The 25,561-nt window shown below is 42.3% G+C and overlaps 1 protein-coding gene across 1 annotated transcript in view; it reads left to right on the forward strand.

The window, feature by feature from the left end:
* The window catches only part of med30 (mediator complex subunit 30), a 43,046-nt gene extending 22,883 nt beyond the window's left edge, over window positions 1–20,163 (forward strand). The window contains exon 5 of the mRNA XM_037693555.1: window positions 19,837–20,163. Within this exon, the coding sequence (XP_037549483.1) occupies window positions 19,837–19,932 (96 nt within the window). The 3' untranslated portion in view covers window positions 19,933–20,163. The remainder of the gene's footprint in view (window positions 1–19,836) is intronic.
* Window positions 20,164–25,561: the final 5,398 nt, after the last annotated feature.

Here is a 25,561-nt window from a genome sequence, read left to right on the forward strand (position 1 = left end):
ATACTTTGTATGTGGGCAACATGTTTAGCTGTGATTATGTCTGGGCCGGCCAGCTGCATGACAGCAGTGAGAACAGCAAGCCTTGGGGAGTTGAAGTGGTTAGTCTGATCAGCAGAGTAGGACATGGGAAGCAGATGTTTGAGGCCTGGGTACATCTGCTGCAGTCAATTCAGCCAGATAGGATGGTAGTAGATGAGAGAGGAGGAGAATGAGAGACAAAATAAAAAAAGTCAAGGAGATAACAGTAGGGAGGGGAACTAAATGCCTGAGAAATCATTCCATGAAAAGCCAGATGGAGTAGAGAATGAAATATTTGTGACAGAAGGAGGAAAAAAAGGAGTCTGGTGAAAGGAAAGCGTGAAGGCAGAGACAGAAATGGACTGTTCATGTGGGAAAAGGGTTTGGAGACGGATGGATGACCAATCGGAGCCGTGTTGTCAGAGGGGGTTGATTTGTGAAGTGGAGGGTAAAGGACAAAGAATACACCGAAAGGAAAAATAACATGCAAGTCAGAAGCAATATCTGAGCTGCTCTGGAAATAAATGCGTAGCAGCTCGTGGAAAATCGGGGCGTTTTTGACGCACAAGAAAAATAGCCAGGTGAAAGATTGATGAAAGTGTAGTGATAAGATCTATAGACACCTGTAGATATTCTGCACAAAGATGTCTCCATTCAGATAGTGTCTCCTGAAGGAAATGACCAAAAACACCAACTGAATTTCAGCTGGTGCATGGAAGGTTGGAGGCTTTCTGTAACAGATTACTGACGGGGTGAGAAGATTGATGCACAAGTGAAAAGATAAGTTCAAGCATGCTGCCGACTCCAGCTGATATGTCAGTCTGCTTCAGCTTCAAATATTTCCTTCAGAAATACTGTAAGTAGATATTATTTTATACCTTATAGCTTTCCTCAAAGGAATGGACCTCTCCCCCGCCCCCCATGCCTTTCATGCCCAAGTTGTAGATAAGCTGATCTTGTGTTGAGAATTGCCAGAGTCAAATATTGAGAATAACTCATACCTATAATGTGACATTGTGGGAAGTAGGCCTGTCGCGATAATCAATTAATCGCATGATATATGAAAAGTATCGACCTCATTTTCATTTATTGGCTTTATCATTTCTTTGTGTGTCTCTCTACTGAAGATACTGGATGGCAAAAGACTCAACTCCAGTGCTCTTCCCTGACTCCTCCCTGTCTCTTTTCTCATTAAAATCTGCTTTAATCGTCCAAAATCACGTTTTTGGATTGTTAAAAGCAGCTAAACTGAGAAGCTAAGCTACGAGCTAAGCTAACAGGCCAACCTCCGGGAAAAAAAACCTCCATCTTGTCGAAGCTCCAAAATTCACGGTTGAAACTCGTGCCTTTGTCTAAAAAGTTTTTTCTCTGCAAAAAAAAAAAAAAAAAAAAAAGCTGAGAACTTGTTTACTGATTTTTTTTTTAAAAGCTTTGTGTGAAAAATGCTATGCTTAAGAGCTCAAACCACAACGAGCATCTGCCATTTTGATAACCGAAAAATAGAAACAAGAGACAGCCCATGTCACGTCAAGGGGCCTCCCTCCCATTTTTCTTAGAGACACGCTGCTCGCTCCCTCACTATCCATTCTACGGTTCAGACAGTCTTATACCGCCATCGAGTGGTCAAAAAAGGTACTATACATAAAAATTTACCAACATTTCTTCTTAAATTTGACAATAACTAATTATTGTCAAATTTCAATTTTATCGTTTATCGCAATAATTTCTGTGACAATTAATTGCCCAGCAAAATTTATTATCATGACAGGCCTATGAATGACTGTCAGCTACTACCACGCTGAGCTCATTATCTGAATGATAGACATTTTTCTTGTTTGCCAAGATCGCCTCTGTTTTGTCGTGGTAGCCATCTTGAACCAGGTTAACAAAGTTCATGCTCAATCATCCAGGTATCAACTCCAATAATTCTCAGTCAGGTCATCTGGACAGTTTCTGTTTTTCCTCCAGAGGATGAATATGTTTGATTACCTTCATTAAAATCAGTTCAGTGATTCATGAGAAATTTTGCTTATGGTACAGACAAACACCAGCGCGTGCAGACAATTGCAAAGACATTGTCACTCTGCAGCAGCCCAAGACGATGCTGGCTGCGTGCAGATGCTGTCATCAAAAAGGCACATTGTCACATGCATGCACATGAACACTCAAGAATACACACACTCAGCCAGGCCCAAATTAAAACGGATACTGTCGTGCAGCATGCTTCCTAGTGAAGACACTTGTGGAGAATGATGAGAGCGATGCCTTACCCTGCCATCCTTCCCAACTCCAGGCAGATTGCATCACCATCCATCAGCCAGATTCCGACAAACAGCAATTACCCCAATCGACAGATAACGAGAGCGAAGCTATCACTCACAACCAGGATGCCTCATAAAGCAGTCAGACATTTCCATGAAGTAGTCATTTATCTGGCCCTCCTCTAGCCACCCCTCTGCTACTACCTCTTCACCATATGCTGATCTTTTAGCCTACCTGCTCACAGCTCAGAGGATGGGCTTCTGGCCTGGGGTTACGAAGGATGGGATGAAACTGGGACAGCTGTGGCAACAGTAAGTGCTCTAAATTCAGTGTGAAAAAAAAATCTAATTATTATTCTCTACCCTGTTTTTTAGACTGTAAACACAGAATGAGACGTAGGAGGGTAAAAGCTGGTGAGATTGCAGGAGTTAGCAGCACATACTTGGGAACAGCAATCTGTCAGCTGTTAAGGTTTTCTGATTATTATCATTATCGTCCATTGCCAAAAGCAAAAGCGAACAATAAGGATTTTGTCCATGTTCCTGCGTCTGTTGTCTCCCAAAATATCTCCTGAACCATTGGATGGATTTTGATGAAACTTTCAGAACGTAATCTTTGGATTTATAACCTGCAGTCAAGGCCGTGGGAACTGGGGGGTACTAAGGATGCTAAAGCACTCCCCCAGGAATGAATGAGTAAACAAGTTTTTTTTTTTTCTTCTTCTTTTGGCTGCTCTTTGCGTTAGGGGTCGCCACAGTGAACTAAGTTGCACGAAGACTTGGCAGTTATTTTTACGCCGGATACTCTTCCTGACACAACCACAGACCACCGAGCTACCACAGCCCTCTGTGTGGAGCAGAGAGCTGCTATCTAGGACACCCGGAGGAGCAGATTGTGGGGGTTAAGGGCCTTGCTCAAGGGCCCAGAGTGGGACAAATGAGTGTGGGGGCAGGTGTGGGTGCTTCACCTACCCCACCCACATTTTTTGATGTTGTCTGTACTGGGGCTTGAACCAGCGATTTTCCGATCACAGACCCACCTTCTCTAACATCTGCGCCACCACTCCCCCTAAGTAAACAAGTTAAATAAATAAAAACATACCCACTAGTGTAACTTACATTCATAATCTAATGACATTTATAAGATAATGATTTATTAAGGGAGGAAATAAAGTTGGATGGCACGGTGGCTCAGTTGGTAGAGCTGTCACTTCTCAGCAAGAAGGTTGCCGGATCAAATCCCAGCCACAAGGCTTTCCGGGCAGAGTTTGCATGTTCTCTCAGTGCATGCGTGGGTTTTCTCGGGATACTCCGGTTTCCTCCCACAGGCAGAAAACGTGCACGTTAAGCTAATTGGTAACTAATTTGTCCCTACAGTAGGTGTGAATGGTCATTTGTCTCTGTGTCCCTGTGATGGACTTGAGGCCTGTCTAGGGTATCCCCCGCCTCTCGCACAGTGACTGCTAGACATGGACACCGGTGACCCACGCGACCCGAAAAGGAAGAAGCGGGTCGAGATAATGGACGGATGTAAATGAAGTTCATGTTCGTTTGCATCCCTGTTTACAACAGCTTTCCTCAGTTTACATGTTCTCACAGCATCCCCTCTCTAAAACACAGTCCCAAGGTGGTGTCTACAACTGATTCATTTTTAGAGCCAACCCAAATCAAAATGGCTGCCACAGCTAATTGTTAGCAAACGCATAAATGGCTGTAACTCAATCAATTTTATATATATTGAGCTAAAATCTGCTGTGGTTGTAGCTGATAGCCGTCCACAACATTAACACTAAGCATGACTTCCCACTAGGCCTGTCACGATAACAAATTTTGCTGGGCGATTAATTGTCTCAGAAATTATTGCGATAAACGATACTATTTGAAATTTGACAATAATTAATAGTTATTGTCAAATTTAAGAAGAAATGTTAGTTCATTTGTTTTGTGTGTAGTAAATTTTTTTGACCACTGGATGGCAGTATAAGACTGTTTGAACCGAAGGATGATAGTGAGGGAGCGAGCAGCGTGTCTCTTTTAGAAAAATGGGAGGGAGGCCCCTTGACGTGACATGGGCTGTCTTTCCTTTTCTTTGGTTCTCAAAATGACAGCTGCTCGGTGTGGTTTGAGCTCTTAAGCACAGCATTTTTCACACAAAGCTTTTAATTAAAAAAAAAAAAACAACCAGTAAACAAGTTCTCAGTTTATTTTTGCAGAGAAAAACAACTTTTTATACGAAGGCACGAGTTTCAACCGTGAATTTTGGAGCTTTGTCAAGACAGAGGATTTGTCCCAGAGGTCGGCCTGTTAGCTTAGCTTGTAACTTAGCTTCTCAGCTTAGCTGCTTTTAACGATCTAAAAACGCGATTTTGGACGTTTAAAACAGATTTTAAAGAGAAAAGATGAAGGGAGTGGTCAGTAAAGAACACCGGAGTTGAGCTTTTTGTCATCCAGTGTTCAGTAGAAAGAGAGAGACACGAAGAAACGATAAAGCTGGTAAATGAAAATGAGGTAGATGATTTTCATTTATCATTCGATTAATTGATTTATTGTTTATCGCGACAGGCGTCGTCATTCAAAACACATAGTCCAACTTCTAATGGCTCATGAGTGAAATCTTACACGAGACTGCACATATTGTTTGTCCAGAATGACTATAACTGCCATTTTTAATTTATTAACTGTAGAAGGTTAAAAAGTCTGACATGAAAGTAGACAGATCGGCTATCTTTTTTTAAAACAATTTATATTATTTGTTGCAATTCATGCAAAAGTAAAGTTTCTTTTAGCATGTGTGCAAGTCAGCCGTGTTTACATGAACGCTTTGGATTCATTACCCATAATCCATCTGTGCTCAATGTGTTGCAATTGCTCCGTCTCTGCTCCGCAGACCTCTGGTGTCAAAGAATGTGAGCGTGCATATAAATTCAGTCCTCCACGTCGCTCTGCTCCAACTAAACAAACAAAGAGAAATTCTCGGGCACCCGAGCGAGCAACAACCACAGCCCTACATTACTGCTCACGCGTCAAATAGCGAAGGAAAACAACGAGCGCGGACAAACGAATTAGCCATCCGTTTCTTTTCCCCGCTGAGTGCTAATTTGGGTTGAGCTTCGTGTTTTGAGTAGCTCCAGTTTTTGTCAGCTGTGTGTAGCATGTGCTGTCCGAGTCGGAGGGACTCGGCCTCCTTTCTGCCTGCTTGACTGACTGATCGGCTGGCCTGCTCTCCGTCTGGCTGACTGATGGTGCGTTTTGCAGAATGGAGGAAGAATGATTCATAGTGGCTCTCTGGACTGCTTGATAATCATTCCATCTGGGGCGTGGGACAGGCTGTCTTGTCACCGGCGCATCACTCATCATTTGGTACATCCTTTCTGGGCTTCGTCTCTCCATCCTTCTATCTGTCCCTCAGGCCTTGGAGATGACCCCCCTCCCTGCTCCTCCACCCTGCAGGGGGGCTGTAATGCCAGACCTGTGCTCTTTCACCTGCCTCCCCTGCCCCACCCCTGTGCTGCTGCCTGCCACTGCCACTCGCCTCGCGTTTGATTTAATACCAGCCTAAGTGTGAATAAATTCCTGTCACAACCCATTAAGGAGGCCTTGGAGAGATCTCGCCTGTTATTAATTCTCCACAGCTCCTCTCTTTCCTCTTTTAGTTACTATCTCTTCTGCTCTGCTGCGGCCCCTGCCCCCCCTCCTCACCCCCCCACCTCCCCTCACTGCCTCGCCTTTTTTAATACCTTGTTAATTACCGTTCCCGTCCTCTTTATTCAAACGAGAAAAGGAGAAATTGAAAGCAAGAGGTTGTTTATAATTTCAAACGGAGCAGCCCTCGACTGTCTGGCTTCGCTCTCCTCTCCGCTTTAGACTCGAGCGAGCTGCTGCTGCCTCGGCGCATATGATGATTTTCAGCCGTACCGGCGGTTGGTTTTATCTGAAAAGCTACGTGGAGTCTGCTGAGGCTCGATGATAAACAAACGTAACCTAGCTGTAATAAGACGAGGAGCGAGCCATGACACTCGGCTGCTCTCTTTAATTTCTTTTTTCACTCAGAGTCCTCGGTTTCGTCTCCTCTTTCCTTGTTCTTTGCCTCTTTTACCTCTCTGCTCATCTTTCGTTCCTTTTCCCTCCCCGTCCTTCTCCGCTGTTATCAGGGTCCAGAATTAGTAGGCTGCTCACAGCAGGTGCTCATACTTCTGTCTTATTAGCAACACATATGTGGCCCATTAGGGGCTCTTTGTATGGCAGAAGCTTTTTAATTGTTTTGTTGGGGTCAGAGAGGCACCGTAGCCCACAATTCTTGCAAGTAATCCCCCCAAAAAGTCTTTTTGAGAATAATTTAACTCATTTTCTAACATTTTATTGCATTTAATGTCAAGTTCAGTTCCAGTTATTCCTGCTTTGTGTTACTTTGTAAGCAATTACAGGTTGAAGAAGTTTTTTAAGCTATTTTGTTCAAGAAAACATTGTTTTGTTCAGGTTATTTTTTCCTTGTGATCTGCGCAGGTAACATTCAGGTGCTGGAAATCAGAAACTTTGTACTTTTTAAGGTCTGTAAAAATGAATCAATTGTAAACAGACCCTAAAACGCTGAAGTTTTCATAATCAAATTCTACATGACTAGATGTTTTTAAAGACCATAAATTCAGATTGTTTTGCCTACTCCTCAAGCTTTGATTGTCCTAATGAATCTGTGCAGCCGCAGCGTAATCTGGATGTTGGATTTGTTTACAGCTTACAGAAAGAACGACCAAAAGTGCTGACTTAAAGACAAATTCTTACATTTCTCAAAGTTTAAATTAACTAGAGAAATTGCATTTCCTGCAAAAATGCAGTGTGAATGCTTATTGCTGAATAATTTGCTGAAAAACAGCTGAATTTAGCTAAAAAAAACATGCTGAATTGTAGCTAAAATGAAAGAACAAGCCTTAATTAGCAGAAAACAGCTGAACACATTTTTGCTGAAAGGTATAAATTGGCAGAAATGAGCACAAAAATGAGGAAATTGGCTAAAAAAGCTGAAATTAGCAAAAAGCTAGCTGCAAATGTAGAACGAGCTTAAATTCACAGAAGAAAGCAGAAAGAACACGTTTGCCCAATTACGCTGAAAGAAGCAGAAATTAGCACAAAAAGGTGGAAGTTAACGGAAAAAGCTGAAATTGGCAACAACAGCAAAAAAAATCTGAAAAGCAGATAAAAAATCAGAAAGAACTTAGCTTACCAGAAGGAAGTGGAGAGCACATTTTTGCTGAATAAAGTTGAAATGAGTGCAAAACGTGGAATTAGCTGAAAAAGCCAAAATTAGCATGAAAAGCTAAATAGTAGCTGATATAGTAGAAAAAGCTGAAAGGAGCATAACAAGCTGAAATTAGCAGAAAGAAGTTAGAAGATGCACATAAATGTTGTAGTTAACAAAAAGAATCTGAAAGGAGCACAAAACAGCTGAAAAAAACAGCTGAAAGTAGCTGAAAAAAGTTTAAATTTGTACAAAGAAGCTGAAGCAGAACAAATTGTGAAAGAGCAGTAAATGGTTGTAAACAGATCTCAAGATGTGAAGGATGTAAAATGAGCTCAATTCATTTCTTCTGAGGAAAAAGAAAGTGGCAGAAAAGGCTAAATATTTCAAAAAGCTAAAGTTGCAGCAATACCAAAAGTCACAGCAGGATTGTCTTGAAAGAGCTGAACGTTTTGATATGATTTGTTGAAATAGCACAAAAATTACGGAACAAGAAAGATGCAGGAAAATGAACGGAAGAACAATCGATCACGATAGACTGAATGCTTCATGAACATTCACACAATTAAAATTCAAATTAGAAATTATTTAAATTCCTCCATATTAGTTGTTGTTTGTCAGCTGTTGTGTAGAATAACATTTATTTTAGGTTAAAATATTGTTGTTTAAATCGGGTGCTGATTGAGGGTGAGTGTCTCGTCTGCCCGGCGACGTGTTTCATCTCCTGAAATCATCCTGGTTTTTGTTTTGCTTCAAACTCTGTCGTCAAAGCTGCTCCCACGAGCACCGAAACTATTCAGTCTGTCTTCGGCTGCAGTGTCGATGAGGCCGACTCTCCTCAGTCTCGGCTCTTCTTCTCCCAGTAAAACATCTTCAGTTGGACTGGAAGCTTTACATTGAAATTATTTTTCCTGAAACCTGCACCCTGTCCTTTTTAATGCTGCCGCCGCTCCTAAAACGATGGCGGTAATTAGATCCTACTCTACTTGTCGAGACGTGCCACCTGAGAGCTGAAGCGTATTTGAGTGATTCTACCAATTAAACACACGACTGAGTCGCAAGATGCTTTTGAGGTTTTGAAGAACTGTTTAAGAACATTTAAATCAAAGCTTTTTTTAACCTGATAGGCGCCCTCCACTGCCTGATTAAAAACCCTTAGAGTTTGATGTTTACTCTGTGAGAGGAGGAGATGTTCTGCACGCCTTTGGATGATTTCAGCTCCTGATGGAGATGAAAGAAAGACGCCCTGCCTGTCGGAGCTCAGGATGGTCGGGTATCACCGTGCAAATGGCAGCTCTAAGATCTTCATCTTCACACAAGCTCACGTGCACTTAACATGCACAGAAGCAGCAAAATATAGATGCACCTAAGAAATACGGATAAAAAAAGATGGCTGCATCAAATCTTACTGATGTTTTCAGCTTATTTGAACATAAATAAAAAATACGGTTTGCATTTTAAGTAAACATCGCTGTGCAAAAGTCTCAAGTCATTCTCGTTTCTTTATACTTTGCATCCAAGGAGCCAGAGTTTGTCTAATATTTTAAGGTATTGTGAACTATTTATTAGTATTGTTTAAACATCTGGAGGGTTTTCAAGCTTTCTTTGAACCACGGCTGCCTTTTACTAATTTTCAGTTCAGAAGTCGATCAGTTTTATATGAATTTTTAATTTTTTTTAACCATGACCTATGAAATATTCAAACATAAGAGGAGTACTGCACGTCACATTGTACGCCTGTTAACAAGCGGTTATACAGCAAAGTATAGAAATGGCCCGGAACAAAAGCTGCATTTCACCTGGGCGGCGCAGCGAAATGCAGCTGATTTGACGTTTGCTCCATGAGTTCCGGAGCAAGATGAAGGTGGCTTGGTATGGCAAGTCAAGCGTCTCATTAATGAGACACTTGGCTTGCCATATGAGTCGAGGGCCCTCTAGTGGCTGAAAATGGTAGTGTTCAACATTTTCCATGTCAGAATGAATGAAATCGTCAGTTCTCAGCCAAAAATTGGGTTATAAATATGGGGGAAAACGTATATTAGTCGCTTCGTTGTATAAGTTGCAAGACTTGCAAATTTATGCAAAAAGGTGCATCTTATAGTCCAGAAAATACGGTAATTGCACAAAATGTCTCTTTTTGATGTGTATAAAAATCATAAAGTGAAAAGTGACAAATGTATGAATCAGTATTGATTTTTATGAACATTTTCACTTCAACACACTTTGCTGACCTTGCAGGTTTCTCAGTTGTTGGCTCTGAGAGGTGTGACCATATATCAGGGCTCTTCTGGGCCGTAGACGGATCTTTCTTGTGCAGCCTGTATCTGAAACCGGAAAAATTGTCATCTGAACCATCTCTGCATGAGCTCTGTTAAGAACTAACTAGCTAAAATAATACAAATAAAACCGACTGTGTAGGTTTGTGTTCGCAACAAAAGTTTTCATTCATCCTCACTTGATTCTGCTAACGATGCACAGCTACACTGACTGCTTTTAAAGCGATCATGCGCTTACATTTTTGACCCTCAATTATTATCATAGAGAACCAAATTGCAGAGGAAGGCCCAATCAATAGGGCTACCTGGCAAAGACGCGAGTGCTTAGTTGGGAGTGAGAGGGTGACGCGCCTCGGATGCTAAATCGATGGCAGCCATTCTGCAACAGTCGGCTGACGCTGCAAGCTTTCCCCCTCAATGCTGAAGACGTATTGAAAGACCCTGTTGGTAGGTGCATGCAGGGATGACAGCATGATTGTATTTCTGCCACTGCAGGCAGAGAGAGCTTTTATCTGCCTTCAGAAGCCCTTTAAAGACTTCATTCTCCTGGGAACGTCGATGCCAAACGCAGAACAATCTGTCTCTTAAACCCTCCTCCTGAGTAAACGCCATAAAGTTTACAAAGTCAATTAAGGCTTTTTTTTTTGTGAATTTTTAAAAACTGTTGTCAGGCAAATTAAAGCTTCTTGGCCCGGTTCCCTGTGGATATACCGTCAGATGGTACACTTTGACCAATTTAGCATCACGGGCTCCCCAGATGAGGCAGAGAGCTGTAAGCAGCTTATTCCTCCCTCACTTGTGCTTTTTAAGACACGTCAGAATCGTTGTGTACAAAACTGTATTTTTAGATAATGTATTGAAAGCTTGGAGCGGTCGTGAGTGAGTCGGGTCACAGGGGCAGCAGCTTGAGCAGGGAGGCTCAGACATCTCTTTCCACAGCCACCTCTTCCAGCTCTTCTGGGAGGATTCCAAGGCGTTCCCAGACCAGCTGAGAGACATAGTCTCCATCGTGTTCTGGGTCATCCACGAGGTCTCCTCCCAGTCGGAAAAGCCCAAGCACCTCCCTAGGGAGGCGTGCAGGGAGCATCCTTACCAGAGCTCATGACCGTAGGTGAGGGTAGGAACGTAGATCGACCGATAAACTGAGAGCTTTGCCTTACAACTCAGCTCCCTCTTCACCCCAACGGACCGGCACCGAGTCCGCAATACTGCATTCATCTGTCAATCTCACGCTCCATTCTTCCCTCACTCATAAACAAAACCCTGAGATACTTGGACTCCTTCACTTGAACCTCACCCTCGACCTGAAGAGAGCAATCCACCCTTTTCCGGTTGAGGACCATGGCTGCGAACTGCTCCAGTGAGAGCTGAAGATCACGGCACGATGACGCCAACAGGACCACATCGTCTGCAAAGAGCAGAGATGGAATCCTGAGGCCACCGAACCGGAAACCCTCCGTCCCCTGGCGGCACCGAGAAATTCTGTCCATAAAAGTTATGAACAGAATCGGTGACGTCAGTAAAACAACAAATATCGCAAACCCAAAGACAACTTGGAGCTTGTCTGCATTTAAAAGCATCAGTTTTCTACTTTATCAGCTGTCTGGTTTCAGTGCGACGAGAAAACTGTACTGAAAACAACGTCGACCATCTGCAACAAAACGTTTCTATAAAATTTTGTTTAAATCTTTTAAAGCATTCCCAAGTAAAACACATCAGTGATACAAAAATTATTTCTATCTTTTGTAAAACAAACGCGTTGAAATTTAATAAATATCTACTTATTGTATACGATGATCAAAGATGCACCTTTTTACACCTTTTCACTGAAAATACGTGAACTCTTTAGGGATGGGTCACAATTTTCAACCATTTTACAAGTGTATAAAACACTTTCTGTAGACCCACGTTTCCCTTTTAAAAGAGTTCCAATGTTATTTTTCACCAAACTTTTCTTTAAGTAAAGCCAAAACATAAAACCCATGTGCAAAGGTGGACAGTGCACTAAGCTAAAATTGTCATTCCACATTTCTAGTTGTTTAAAAAGTACAGAACATTGAAAAAAAAAACGGCGACTAATATATATATATATTTTATCTAAAAGGAGAAATAATTCCGCTCAAACCTGTACACAGACACTTTTTTAAAAGCACCCTAGATGAAATGTTCATGGGTGAAACAAAAGAAATCATGGTATCACTTTACAATAATGCTCCCCTTATAGATGGCTAATAAATAGTTTATTGATACATTATTAATTCCTCTACAAACACTTTATAAATCATTAATAACTGCTTATTATGCATTAATTAAGGGTGACGGAGACTAAACTGACCAATTTCTTGCCAAATAGTGAACTAAATCTGTCACCTATATATTTCATCTAGAGTTACTATAGTAAACATTAGGTCTGTCACGATAATAAATTTTGCGAGCAGATTAATGGTCTCAGAACTTATTGCAATAAATGATATTGTTTGAAATTTGACAATAATTGGTAATTATTGTCAAATTTAAGAAGAATTTGTTTTGGGTGTAGAACCTCTTTTCGACCACTGGATGGCAGTATAAGACTGTTTGATCCGAAGGATGGATAGTGAGGGAGCGAGCAGCGTGACTCTTTAAGAAAAAGGGGAGGGAGGCCCCTTGACATGACATGGGCTGTCTCTTCGGTTCTCAAAATGGCGGATGCTCTGTGTGGTTTGAGCTCTTTAGCATAGCATTTTTCACACAAAGCTTTTAATAAAAAATTTAAAAAACGGTAAACAAGTTCTCAGCTTCTTTTTGCAGAGAAAAACAACTTTTTACACGAAGGCTCGTGTTTCAACTGTGAATTTTAGAGCTTCGACAAGACGGAGGTTTTTTTCCCCGAGGTTAGCTGTTAGCTTAGCTCGTAGCTTAGCTGCTTTTAACAATTGGAAAAACGCGATTTTGGACGGTTAAAATGGATTTTAAAGCGAAAGGGAGGGGTCAGTGAAGAGCATCAGAGTTGAGCCTTTTGTCATCCAGTGTCTTCAAAAGAGAGAGACGCGAAGAAACGACGAGGCCGATAATTTTCATTCATCATGCGATTGATTTATTGTTTATGATTATTGTTACCTTGTAAACTCTAAGCATTTGTAAACCAGAATTTTTCATATAGTATATATAAACGATAGCGATCTATAAGGGGAGCCTTATTGTAAAGTGGTACAGAATAATAACAATTATTATAATTAGTCCGTGTTCTTTGAGTTAGTTGTTTTTGCATTACAATAAAATAACCAGCCTACTTCATGTGGATTATATATGTTGTTTACAAACGCTCACCTATTTTTGTCCACAAAAATTAGTCATACACATTTTATTATTTTTTGGGGCATCAAAACTTTAATCCAGACTGTGCTTAGTCTTAAATGTGTAATTTAATTCATTTTATTTATATAGTGCCATGTCACAACAGGAGTCCTCTCAGGGCACTGAACAGAAACATTTATAATTCAAGCTCTTCTGTCTTTGAGCCTTAAAACAAACATACACTTTTGAGGATTAATAGTATTTTAAACTTCTAACTGCACCTTTTGGTAAATTATTCTTCGTCTGGTCCCATGAACAGTGCAGAGTCAGGGTTGGACCTCAGGAGAAAAATAACGTTTTATGGCTCAGCCTCTTTTAGGCGCTGATTTAATGATATTACTGAAGTGATGAGAGCTTATTGATTTTCTATTTTTATTTTTTCTATTCCTCTCCACATCATTTGAAAGCTCATTTTTGTTAAGTCCGGTCGTGAAAGCGGCGCTTGTGTAGCTGAACCCTCCTGAATGTTTGCAGTGATTGATTATTTTAGGCGTCTTTCCAAGGGAGGTGATGCATTTTAAAACGTAAGATGCCAGAATGAATATTTAAAGATTTTGTCCCCGTCAACTTAACGACTTCATGGGCAGAAATTGTAGCGATTAATAAGTTTGGGATTTGACAGCATCTAGATTTGGATGTTAAAAATGCAAACCCCGGGAGTTTGTGTTGTCCTAATTCTTCTTCCTAATAAGGACTTACATTTCCATGCGGACAGTCTCCATTTTTTTTTTTGCATAATTTAGTGGCTTACTTGTTTGTTGCGAGGGAAAATTAATCACCTTTTTATTTAAGGAAGGCTGATTTTGAAGTTTTAATTTATTATAAACCACAAAGTGTTATGACATTTTACTTGTGGCTTGCTGGGAGTGAGGTTCTGCCTCAGGTGGAAGAGTTCAAGTGGTTTGTTCTCGAGTGAGGGCACAATGGAGCGGGAGATCAACAGACGGATCGGTGCAGCTCCTGTAGTGTTGTGTACTCTGTGCCGGTCCGATGCAGTGAAGAGGGAGCTGAGCTTCGAGATGGAGTTCTGTTTACTGGTCAGTCTTTGTTCCTACCTTCACGTCTGGTTATAAACTCTGGGTAGTGACAGAACGAGATCGTGGATACAAGCTGTTGAAGAGTTTTCTCTGCAGAGCAGCTCGACTGTCCCTTAGAGAGAGGGAGAGAAGTTCAGCCATCTGGGAGAGACTCGGAGTAGAGCAGCTGCTCCTCCTCATCAAGAGGAGCTAGTTGAGGTGGTTCAGATATCTGGTAAGGATGCTCCCTGGACCTCTCCCTTGGGAGGTTTTCTGGACATGTCCAGCTCAGAGGAGACCCAGGACATGCTGAAGACACTGTCCCTCAGCTGGTCTGGGAGAAGTCTGGACCTCCTTGCTGAAGCTGCTGCCCCCTCCAGACCCAACTCTTCAGATGATGATGGATTGTGGTTTCAAGGCAGTCTGGAGTTTTATTTTGGTTCTGCAAACCCTTTGAGGAAGACGTTGGCGTCAACATGTGGAGGGTTCAAGTAAAGCCGAGCATCAGCTGCGAGCGCAGATTCATGCGTGACCAGACGAGCTGCAGAACTTTATTTAAAAAACGAATACGAGCTTTCATTTCAACTTTTTTAATTTAAAGCATCTGTTTTCAGAGCGTTCTGCCTGTTTTTTATTCAGCTCATTTCAGTTTTCTAAAGAGGAGGAAAGGATGGCTGCGGACACACGAGACGCTCTGCTTTGGTTCTGCCAAGCTCGCCATCTGTGGAGCGGGTCCGGGTTCTGCAGCGCAGGCTCAGGGCGGAGCGCTCGTAGTGTCAGATGGAGGATAAATTGCAGGCCTTGAGCGCCGCATCGTTGTTTGTCCTCAGAGGATCGTTGCCAGTTTGTGTTTGAAGAAAACGCTCGTCTGTAACCTGCCGACGGTTTTTGTTTAACTTCACTTGTGTCTAAATGATGATGTCACTGTGATCTCATTTTCCACTGAGCTTCAGTAACACAAGAAAAACTGTCTTTGTCTCGTTTAATTTAGAACTCCATTTCTGCATCAGATTTTTCTTCTTTGTATCCAGTATCTATATTTTCTGTCCTTTGTCCATTTCTTTTGTGTGTTTTTTTTCTTTCATTTTTCTCTATGCTAATACCTGAAAACTATTGATTAAATGTTCAGGGACTTGTTTCGTTTACGTATAGTCATTTATATATATATATAGTCATTTTTATATATATATATATATATATTATTAATTTATTTTTAATTTTTATTTTTTTCTAATATCTGTTGGATATTGCTACATTTTGAGGCTACATCACCTCCTGTGTGTATCTCTTGTTCTTTTCTTCTCTCCTCTAATCCCTTCTCCTCTCTCAGACACTTACACTTGTAATTCTGAGCCGGATCCGTCGGAGTCAAAGCAGCGATTTGAGTTTTCAGCGACAGGACGGATTAGCAGAAAAATCCTGAGTGAAGGCATTTCTTCCTCCTCTTCCCTGCGTGTTTCTCTGTATGTTTAATTGAAGTCGTTCTTGCTCTCTGTTATCTCAAACCTCCTCGTGCTCGGAGAGAGTGGTGGTTGTGTTTTTTCTCCAGGATGAAACGAACTAAATGACTTAGAAGATGAACAAGTCGTCTTCATACGTTGTAACAAGATCAGCTCGATTTGTCTTTTGGTTAAAGAATGAAAACTTAACGTGGCAATATTTCAACCAAATTCATATCGGAGACCACCGTTATTGTTTACAGAGTTTGATGTCATGTCAGTGGGTACAACGATGAGATCGTGTGAATGTTTTTGTGTCTGAGTTCAGCTCGGAGAGAGCGTTTGTGTGGCCCGAGCCCAAATCCATTTGACACAACACGCACCGATACAGTTGTTAGAGCTTCTCTCGCGGCAAAGCTGAATCTTAATGTGGGGCTTTCAATGAAAAATTCATCTTTTTTTTTTCTACTCTTCTGTTGAGAATGGCCTCTTTGATCTGGTTTTTGGAGGAGCTGGGAAAAAAATCAAGAGAAATCACAGACGAGAGATGCAGAGATGGAACAAAACTATGTCAGATTAACGACCCCGCTTGCTTTATTTTCTTTTACTAAAAAGGCTCCAGCTAACAGAATCTGCTGTTTCTGAAGCTGAAAGGGTTTTTCTAAAACGGACGCTCGCCTTTGATAAAACGGCTTCCTCTGTTGTAGCTGCGTAAAAAAACTTGTTACAACTCATCGTTTTCCTTCGTTGACAAAAAGATGCTTCGTTGATGTTCGTTCGGTTTTCAGAAACTTAAAGCTCAGATTAGATGAGACAAAACTTTCATTTGGTTATCTGGATGGCTTTTTTTTTGTTTTGAGATGTTTCATCCAAAGGACTTCATCAGTCCAAGGAGCCACAACAAACTCAGTCCCACAAGCAGCACACTCACATAGTGGACCAGCCAGTTTGATGGTGATGAGATGGTTTCTGGGGCCCGCCCTCTCCCCTGTCGAGTCATCTGAGGCAGCCATAGTGAAAATGATTCAAAACATCAAAAGTCCATGCTCAATAATCCAGGTAGAAAATCTAACATAGGTCATCTGGATGCTTTTTGTTGTTGAGACGTTTCGTCCTTCATCCAGTTTCATCCGGTGCACTATATGAGTGTGCTGCTTGTGGCTCCTCAGATTGACGAAGGACAAAACGTCTCAACAAAAAAAGGAACCGTCCAGACGACCTGACTGAACTTTGATGGATTTTCCACCTGGATGAACTTTGATGATTTCGTTTGGACGTTCCAGTTTTACGTCTGAATAAAAGCGTAACCAGAAAAGTTCCTGAAGAGACGTTGATGCCGTTAGCGCTCAGTGTTCCAGATTTTATTCTTCACCAAATCTTAGCTCAACAGCTGCAGAACAGAGTGAGGGAACGCTGTTTCTGTTTGCAGAGCTTTGTCCGCCATCTTGAATTTTAAAGAATAATTTTAGCACTTGGAGTATCTGCTGAGGACTACGGTCAGCTACTACCACACCACATATTAGTTAAATATCTATAAAATTGTTGCCATTTCTTACAACTGAAGTAAAGAGTTAATAAAAACAGTCACTGGGGGGTTGAGGTTCACAGCAGAGCTGCAGCTGGGACTCAAACCACCGGCAGCATCCAGGTCTTTAGTTTCTGAACACGCAGAGCTCGCTCCACGTGTCGAGCTACCTGGTGCCCCCAGGATTTAGGTTTTGTGGGGTCAGCAGGTGTGAAGTAATCCAGGATTTGTCTCAGCCTCTCTGTCTGAAAGAGTTTTATCCACGACCTGCTTTTCTTCTTCATGCACACGTTTCTGTAGAAATCCTTTTCATTCGCTCTGAACAGGTTCCTGTCCAGGACGTGTTGTTTGTTTGTAACTTGGTTCCACAGTTGTAAGTTTGTGTTTTGTTGTAAAACGACCTGCGAACAGAACCAAGCTGCTGTGATCAAACACTGATCTGAGATCAGATGCAGTGAAACCACTGACCACCGTGACACTTGTTTCACACGAGATCCTGATCGATCACCTTCTTACTCTTTCAATTGGCCAAGTTGTGTTCGATTATCTGAGGGGGGGTCACTTGTCTCGGGTTGACCTCAGTAAAAAAACGTCTTCAGCCGATGAGTGCTACGAGTTTCATTAAAGCCCGTACGGTGGTTTACAAGATATTTCGCTAACGTAACATTCGTGGCTCCATTTTGGAAACGGATGTTGAGCAGTCGGTTTGTGCTCGAAGCTCACGATCTGTAAAATCAACACTTTGAGACATTTTTAGCATTTGGTGATAACGAGGGGCGGATTAAGATTTTTGCACAGTACTAACGTTACGTTTACATGAAAACATGAAATAAGAAGCACAAAAACACACGTTGGCTTCAACGCAGCCGTCCAACATGAATCCATGGGTCGGTCACCCAGTCTGATCCTGCAGGACGTCCTCACCTGGCGCCGGCGTCCAGCTCTGATCCCGCTTCACGCCTTGTTGACCGACCGCCCTGCATGTCGGAGTTGGACCGCCGCACACGGAGACGGCGGCGAAACATCATCGCTGGAAGAACTCACTGAACGACTCGATTCTTCTCCAAACGCATTTTTTAAAAGCGTTATTTTTAATTAGAGGTGATGAATGGAAACAGTTTCATGAATAGTTTGTTTTACATCAAAAGGCTTTTTATTAAAAACCTGCTGAGGAGGATTCACTGTTCCATGTTTGGATTCGTTTATTCACAGGTTTTAAACGTGAAGCGATGAAGCAGTCTCTGTTTTACAGAAAAGGATTGAGGGAATCACAGCAATAACGTTTGTCTGTTAGCAAAATATCTCCTAAACCACTAAGTGGATCTTAATGACACCTTCAGGAATTAATTAACTTGTGGCTCCAGTTCAATTCAAAATGGCCGCCCCAGCCAAGTCCGCTTAGTTATAATTCAATTTTACCAACATGGAGCTAATATTTGGTGTGGTAGTAGCTGACAGTCCCTCACAAAAAATACTTTGGGCACTACAAAAGATATTTGCCTAAAACCGTAGTACTCTTTTTGTCTGTTAGCAAAATATCTGGAGCCACTGGTCGGGTCTAAACGAACCTTTCCCAAAGAAATGACTGGATGAACATCAACCCAATTAAAGATGGCTGCCACAGTTGATTACACAGAACTGGCCATAACTCAGTTTTACCCTCATGGAGCTAAACTTTGGTGTGGTAGTAGCTGAGAGTCATCGGCACAGAGCCACGAGTCCAGGTCCAAACATCAAGTCCTGACAGAAAGGAACGATCTACCGTAAACCTGGGGGTCAAAGGTGACGGGCGATTTCTTGTTACAATTAAAAAGATGTTGTTGTTTACAAACAGTTCGAGTGTAACAACAACAACAAAGCGGTTTCGTCTCATTAATGCTGAGAGAAATGACCGGGGCGCTTCAAGACGAACGTGTTGGAGTAATGAGGTGTGTCCCGTAAACACACACACACTCCCAGTCAGCCGGTGAGAGCACAGGGAGCTGGAGAAGCTTTAAACTGGCCCGAGAAAACTGACTGGAAGGTTTCCAGACGCCTCACTCTGGACATGTCTTCAAGGACAATCAGCTAAACAGCTGATATTAAGGGAGCGGTGTGAAATCGATCGCTCAAGGAGCTCTGCGCCGCAGAAACGGCTGCTAATTAGTCACGGCTAAAGGAGTGTTACAGAGCGAGCGGGATTTAATCTGAATATAGATCCTGCAGCTCTGGAGCGGCTCCGTTTGTTCTCAGTCGTGCACTAACCTCCAAACCTAGATGTTTTTTTTTTCCCTCAGTTGGCAGCTTCCTCCATGTAAATACACTGAAGTCTCTTAAATTCCTTCAGAACATTAAAAATCAAACGTCATCGCTCTGTTTTTACCCCAACACGCTGCTTTTAGCTGATTCTGCTCATTTTAGGCGTTAGCTACAGATTAGCTAACTGTAACCTTCTGCTACTGTTTTGCTCATTTCAGCTTTTAGCAACATTTTTCTGTAACTACATATTAATTGTAGCTTTTAGCTATAATAAGTTTTAGCTATGGTTTTCCTATTTTTCAGAACTCTGTGTACATTTATGTGAAATGCAATAATACAACCAGAACGGGAGAGGTCAAAGGTCAATTAGAGACACGTTTCGCTCGGCTGTCGTTGAGAATTAATTTAGTTCGGACATTCTGTAGTTTAAGTTTTACTCTAAACGAGGCCGTTTCTTAAATTTTTCTCCTTTTTGTCTTTTTGTCTTCCTGCAGAAACTGAAGCAGAAGAACCAGCAGCTGAAGCAGATCATGGACCAACTCCGCAACCTCATCTGGGAGATCAACTCCATGCTGGCTGTCAGGAGCTGAGCCACACACACACACACACACACACGCACACACACACACACCATCCACCTGAAGGAGAGGACGAGTGGGCCGAGGCTGCACTTTGCTCAAGAAACAGAAACTTTTCTTCCAGATAAATGTTTGAAACAAAAACACAAAGGACTCGTTCTGGTGTCAAACGCTTCTGTTTACGTTTCACTCAGCATCACAAGTCGTCATTATTCAGGTTTGATCTCTGCTTGAAGGAATGAAGCTTGTAGAAATATTTAAAATGATCTGTTGTTTTTTTGCTCGATTTAAAAACATCTGAAACTGAATTTAAAAGATTTACGGTCAATTAAAGTTCACCAGCCATCGTGGCAGAGTTGTTTCCTGCTGATGTACGACTGTCGGGATCTGACGAGATGTTTCAGCTTCTTATTTTTTCTGCTCTTCTATAAATCTTTTTGTAATTAAATACATTTTAAAAAGACGCTGTTGTTTTTTTTATTATTTTATTCCAAACCACTGAAGAGAATCATTCGGTTTGTTCGCTCGGGACTGAAAACGCGCTGGAGTCATTTTGGAAATTCAGATTTCATCTTTAGAATCGACGCAGTCACGTGCAGGGAATCAAACCTTCAACTCTGTTTATTTATTTACCAGTCAGCCGTTTGCTGCAGCGTTCAGGTTCAGGTTGTTCCGGTCACTTCTTCAGACACGGAGATACTTTTTAGATGCGTCTGTAAAAACATCCAGTTTTAACTAAGTGTTGACCGACGGTGAGTCCAGTGCAGGAAAATGAAGCTGCAGACGTGTCGAACAGGAAGACAACAAAACCACGCACGGGGTAAAGGGACAGTTCAGATAATTGTTGTTAACGTAGACAAACACAAAAACGAGCAACAATGTATTTGTCATAGCGCGATAATAGAACTGGACTAAAAATCCTTCAGAAGCTGAAGAGCATCTTTAAGGCTCTTTTTGCCATTTAACGAGGACAGAGGGCCAGTTTAAGACTTTTGCACAGTTCTGTTTATCCTAATGTGCGCCTCTGAATTTCCTCTCATACGACAGGCGGTTTTATTTTTATCTGTTTAGGGGGAGTCCACACGGGGACGTGAAACGTTTGAGACGAGCTGCTGAATAATTCAGGACGGAGCCGGGGTCACGTGTTACAGGCTTCGGTCCGCGGGGAGACACTGGAGGACGGACGCAGCGTTGAGAGGCTTTCAGCAGCGCGGGGGGAGAAATCAATGTTCTGAGCGGCGACTAATGAAGCCTCCCTCGGTGTCCGACGCAGAGGTGGTGATTATATGAGCGCAGAGCTGAGGGACCGAACAAACAGGGAGTCCTCGCTCAGCCGAGGTCAGGGGCCGAGTACTTGTACACACGTACTCCTCTGTCTCAACCGATGAAACGGAACAAAAACACGTGAAACAGTTTCAGCGTGTCAAAGGTCAGATTCAGACGCTACGTCAAGTCTGTTCTTGCGTCGTAAAGCGAACGACTTTTTAGAAACGATTTAATAAAAGATTAATCCATCGCGGCGTGAAGATGAGTTGGAAACACCGCCTCCACTACGTGTGTAAATCGGCTACAATTGTGTATTTCTATAGTTTCCTCAAATGATTGGGGTGGCCGGTGGGATTGTGGAAGTTGACTCATGAAGGCCACCACTGGCCACCCCTCGGCTCCGCCGTTGTGCCTGGCGCACCGCCACGAACAAACGAAACATGAAACTCTCCTTATCCACCGTGTAACTGCGCACCAAAAACATTAAGGTTTACTCGCTGCCTTTGATCAGTTCCAGTCCAGAAAAACATCTAAACAAACTACAAACATTCACTCTTCACACCTGTCACCATCGTCTTAGACCAGAAGGGTGTGAGCTACAACCGTTTGGTCAAACCTTGTAAAACTGAGCGGTGGCCATCTTGGATCGACTCCATTTATTGGTTCGTGTTATTTTGCTAACAGACTCTGTTGACTTCAGCAGATATTGTTAATGTTTTAAAACCAGACCTTGCACAGTTGGTGCTCGGGGTACGTGTTGGGGATGACTATAAGCCACTACCAAACTTTAGCTTAGTGTCAGAATGGTTGAGTTACAGCGAAGTGTTTGCTTAGCTGTGGTGGCCATCTTGAATCAGGATGATCCCAAGAGTTAATCAGTTGTAGATCTACATAAAGAGTTGCATTAAAGTTCATCCACATGTCATGAAATGACAAAGACACGGAGACATGGACGAAGACACTGTCGTCTCTACCATCGGTGACAACTAGGCCTGTCGTGATAAACAATAAATCAATTAGTGATAAATGAAAATTATCTACCTCATTTTCATTTATCGGCTTCATTTCTTCGTGTCTCTCTTTCTACTGAAGACACTGGACAAAAGGCTCAACTCCGGTGCTCTTCGTTGACCGCTCCCTTTCTCTTTAAAACCCGTTTTAACCATCCCAAACCGTGTTTTTGGATCGGTAGAAGCAGCTAAGCTACGAGCTAAGCTAACAGCTAACCTCGGGGAAAAAATCTCCGTCTTGTCGAAGTTCCAAAATTCACAATTGAAACCTGCGCCTTCGTGTAAAAAGCTTTTCTCTGCAAAAAGAAGCTGAGAACTTGTTTACTGATTTTTTTATTATAAGCTTTGTGTGAAAAATGCTATGCTAAAGAGCTCAAAACACACCGAGCATCCATCATTTTGAGAACCAAAGTGAGACAGCCCATGTCACGTCAAGGGGCCTCCCTCCCATTTTTTTTAAGAGAGCCGCTGCTCGCTCCCTCACTATCTATCCTTCAGTTCAAACAGTCTTATACTGCCATCCAGTGGTAAAAAAGGTACCACACCCAAAAATTAACCAACATTTCTTTGTAAATTTGACAATTACTAATTATTGTCAAATTTCAAACAATATTATCGTTTATCGCAATAATTTCTGAGACAATTAATCGCCCGGCAAAATTTGTTATCGTGACAGACCTATGGACGACGAGTCTGAAATGTCCCAGGAGTTGACAGACCTGAACATTTGTACCAAAGTTTTACGTCTCTTGAAAACGTTTTGGCAATAGTTCAGATCTTCCCAAGTGTAACGGTGTAAAAAAAAAAAAAAAAATCTTTTACACTTGAGAAGATCTGAACTATTGCCAAAACGTTTTCAGGAGACGTAAAACTTTGGTACAAATGTTTAGGTCTGTCACGATAACAAATTTTGCCGGGCGATTAATTGTCTCAGAAATTATTGCGATAAACGATAATATTGTTTACTGAACAGTTAATATCTTACCTGCTGTAGATAGCTGTCTGGAGAGTTTAACTGACCAGACTGGTCGAAGTGTCGTCTTTGGTTTGTCTCTGGTCGTCCTCACAACAGAGACACAACTTTAACTTTGGTGGGCAAAGTTTCTTCGGTTCTTCAAGAGAGTCCATATTTGTGCAGAAAAGTGCCATTAACTAACTAAAAAGAGACAAAGACCTTCAAATATAATCAAATATGAGTTTATTTTTTTATAAATCATTCTTACAAAATTGACATTTATCTATTTCATTTGTGGCCTCTATAAAAGTCTCTTAATGACGGAGGAGGGAGGGGAGGCGTCAGGACAGCTGTGCTCAACGTGTTCGTCACCGACATCGGAAACAGGAAGTGGTCATGCGTCGTCACCGTAGCAACAGTGTCCAAACACAACATGAGAACGGGGGCGAATGGAAGCTGCGACTCATCCAGTGTGTGAAATCAGGAACGTTCAGTCCGTTCTGGGAAGAACTCAGAACGTGAAAAGGCACAAATCAAGAACGGGGCGAGTTTCCAGCGGCGCCAGCGCGACCCGGGACGTTTTAGGTGAATCAACTTTCATAACTTGCATAAAGTTTCTCTGATTCGACGGAGGGAATGGCGATTCAAGCCCAACTCGGGAACCGTTATTGCAAATAATTCTAGATCACTTTTCTTTTCAGGAGTTGAAACTGCAGCTGAAAATGTTGGAAGTCTCTCGGGGAGTTCTGAATTAGAAAACTTTAGTGACGGATGTTTTCCTGCTGCAGAATGTGGCGTCCGCGATCGATACGGACGTGCTCCTCGGAGACGCAGGATTAGTCCCGACGTTCTCGCTTTTAACAAACGTATGGCGCTGAACGTTTTCTGCAGAACTGACGGACGAGAAAAGAGAACGGTTCTGCGGAGATGAAGTCAGGACCGAGCTGTTCTCACTCTCAGTGACTGAATGTTTTGTTTTTTCAGAAACGAAGTCCGTCCCGCTGTAAACCCGTTTGAATAATTAGTTTTAGACACTGAAGGTTTTACAAAGAAAAACTTTACAGATCAACGAGCTGCTTTGGGAACATGGCGACAGAAAGGCCACTAAAAGATTTTGTTCGTGAGGTTTAAAGGGACAGTTCAGATCTTTTGAAGTGGGGTTCATTAAAACTTATATGAACAGTAAATATCTTACCTGCTGTAGATAATCTTGTGCAAACCTCGACATCACCATCAGTTTTGGACAACAGCAGCTAGCTGTAGCACTTCCAACAAGATGGTGAAAAATCTATTTTTAGATTTTATGTGCAGTCAGCAGAATAGTTTCTGCTCGGTGACATTTGTCCCAGCAGAGTTACCGTAGCTTCCTGTAGCTCAGTGGTCTTCAGTCTTGGGGGGGCACTTTCCAGCATGCTTTAGTAGTTTCCTGCTCTTCAGCAGCTTGTTCATCCCTCATTCCTTCAAAATGAGTCAAAGCAGAGAAACGACTAGAACCTGCAGGACTGTGGACCCCCCAGGACCAGGACGGGGGTCTCACTGCTGAACCTGAAGAACAAACATTTGTGTATAATTTTCCGGTGTGAGACACAATGCTAATCGTGCTAGCTGTCTGTAACAGGGTTTTCTGACGTGTTGTGCGCTCTTCGGTGCTACAGCTAGCTGCTGCCGTTTGCACTTGTAAATAATCGTGTAACAAAGTTTGAGCTTGGAGTACTTAAAGACATCAAACCACTTTAGTCCTGGTCTCGCTCAGACCAGCCGTTAGCTCATCGATCTGAGTTAAAACTATTTTTCTAAACTGTGTTCAAAACGTCTTCTGCAGCAGGTAAGATAATAACTGCTTATAACTTCTCAACAAAACCCCACGTTAAAAAAACGTGACCCGTCACTTTAATGTGAACAAATGCACCACAGGAAGCACAACGAGGGGGGACGTTTGATCGTTGGCTCAGAGGTCGTCTGAGGTCGTCTGATATGTCGAGAGAACATTTGAACGAGCATTTAGGCGACGTGACGATCACGTTTAAAGGCTGGAACTAATCGTTTGTCCCGTGAGGGCGGCGCTCAGAGACCAGAAAGAAGAACAACAAAAACAGTTCGGGTTAGAACGACGTTCGTTTCGCTCGTCCCGTCGGAGTGGACTCTGAGCTTCTGTTTGGATGAAACAACTTTTCAAGGCTCTGCAAAGACGCAGACGAGCGGACGCGAAAATGGAAACAAGAAGAGGAAAGTGCATCTGCTGTGGCCAAGAACGAGAAATGAAACGGACGGTCAGGAACCGTGTAAAGGAACGAGGCGACGATGTTTGTGTAGCTGAAAACGAACTTGCACCGTCAGCCTGAACGCTGCCGCCGGCACCTGATCAGTGGAGACGAAGCAGGGCTGTGTTCTGAGTCCAGTTCATGTCCCG

This window comes from Nematolebias whitei, chromosome 19 (genome assembly GCF_014905685.2).
Source record: "Nematolebias whitei isolate Nwh7 chromosome 19, NemWhi1, whole genome shotgun sequence".
Taxonomy (NCBI): domain Eukaryota; kingdom Metazoa; phylum Chordata; class Actinopteri; order Cyprinodontiformes; family Rivulidae; genus Nematolebias; species Nematolebias whitei.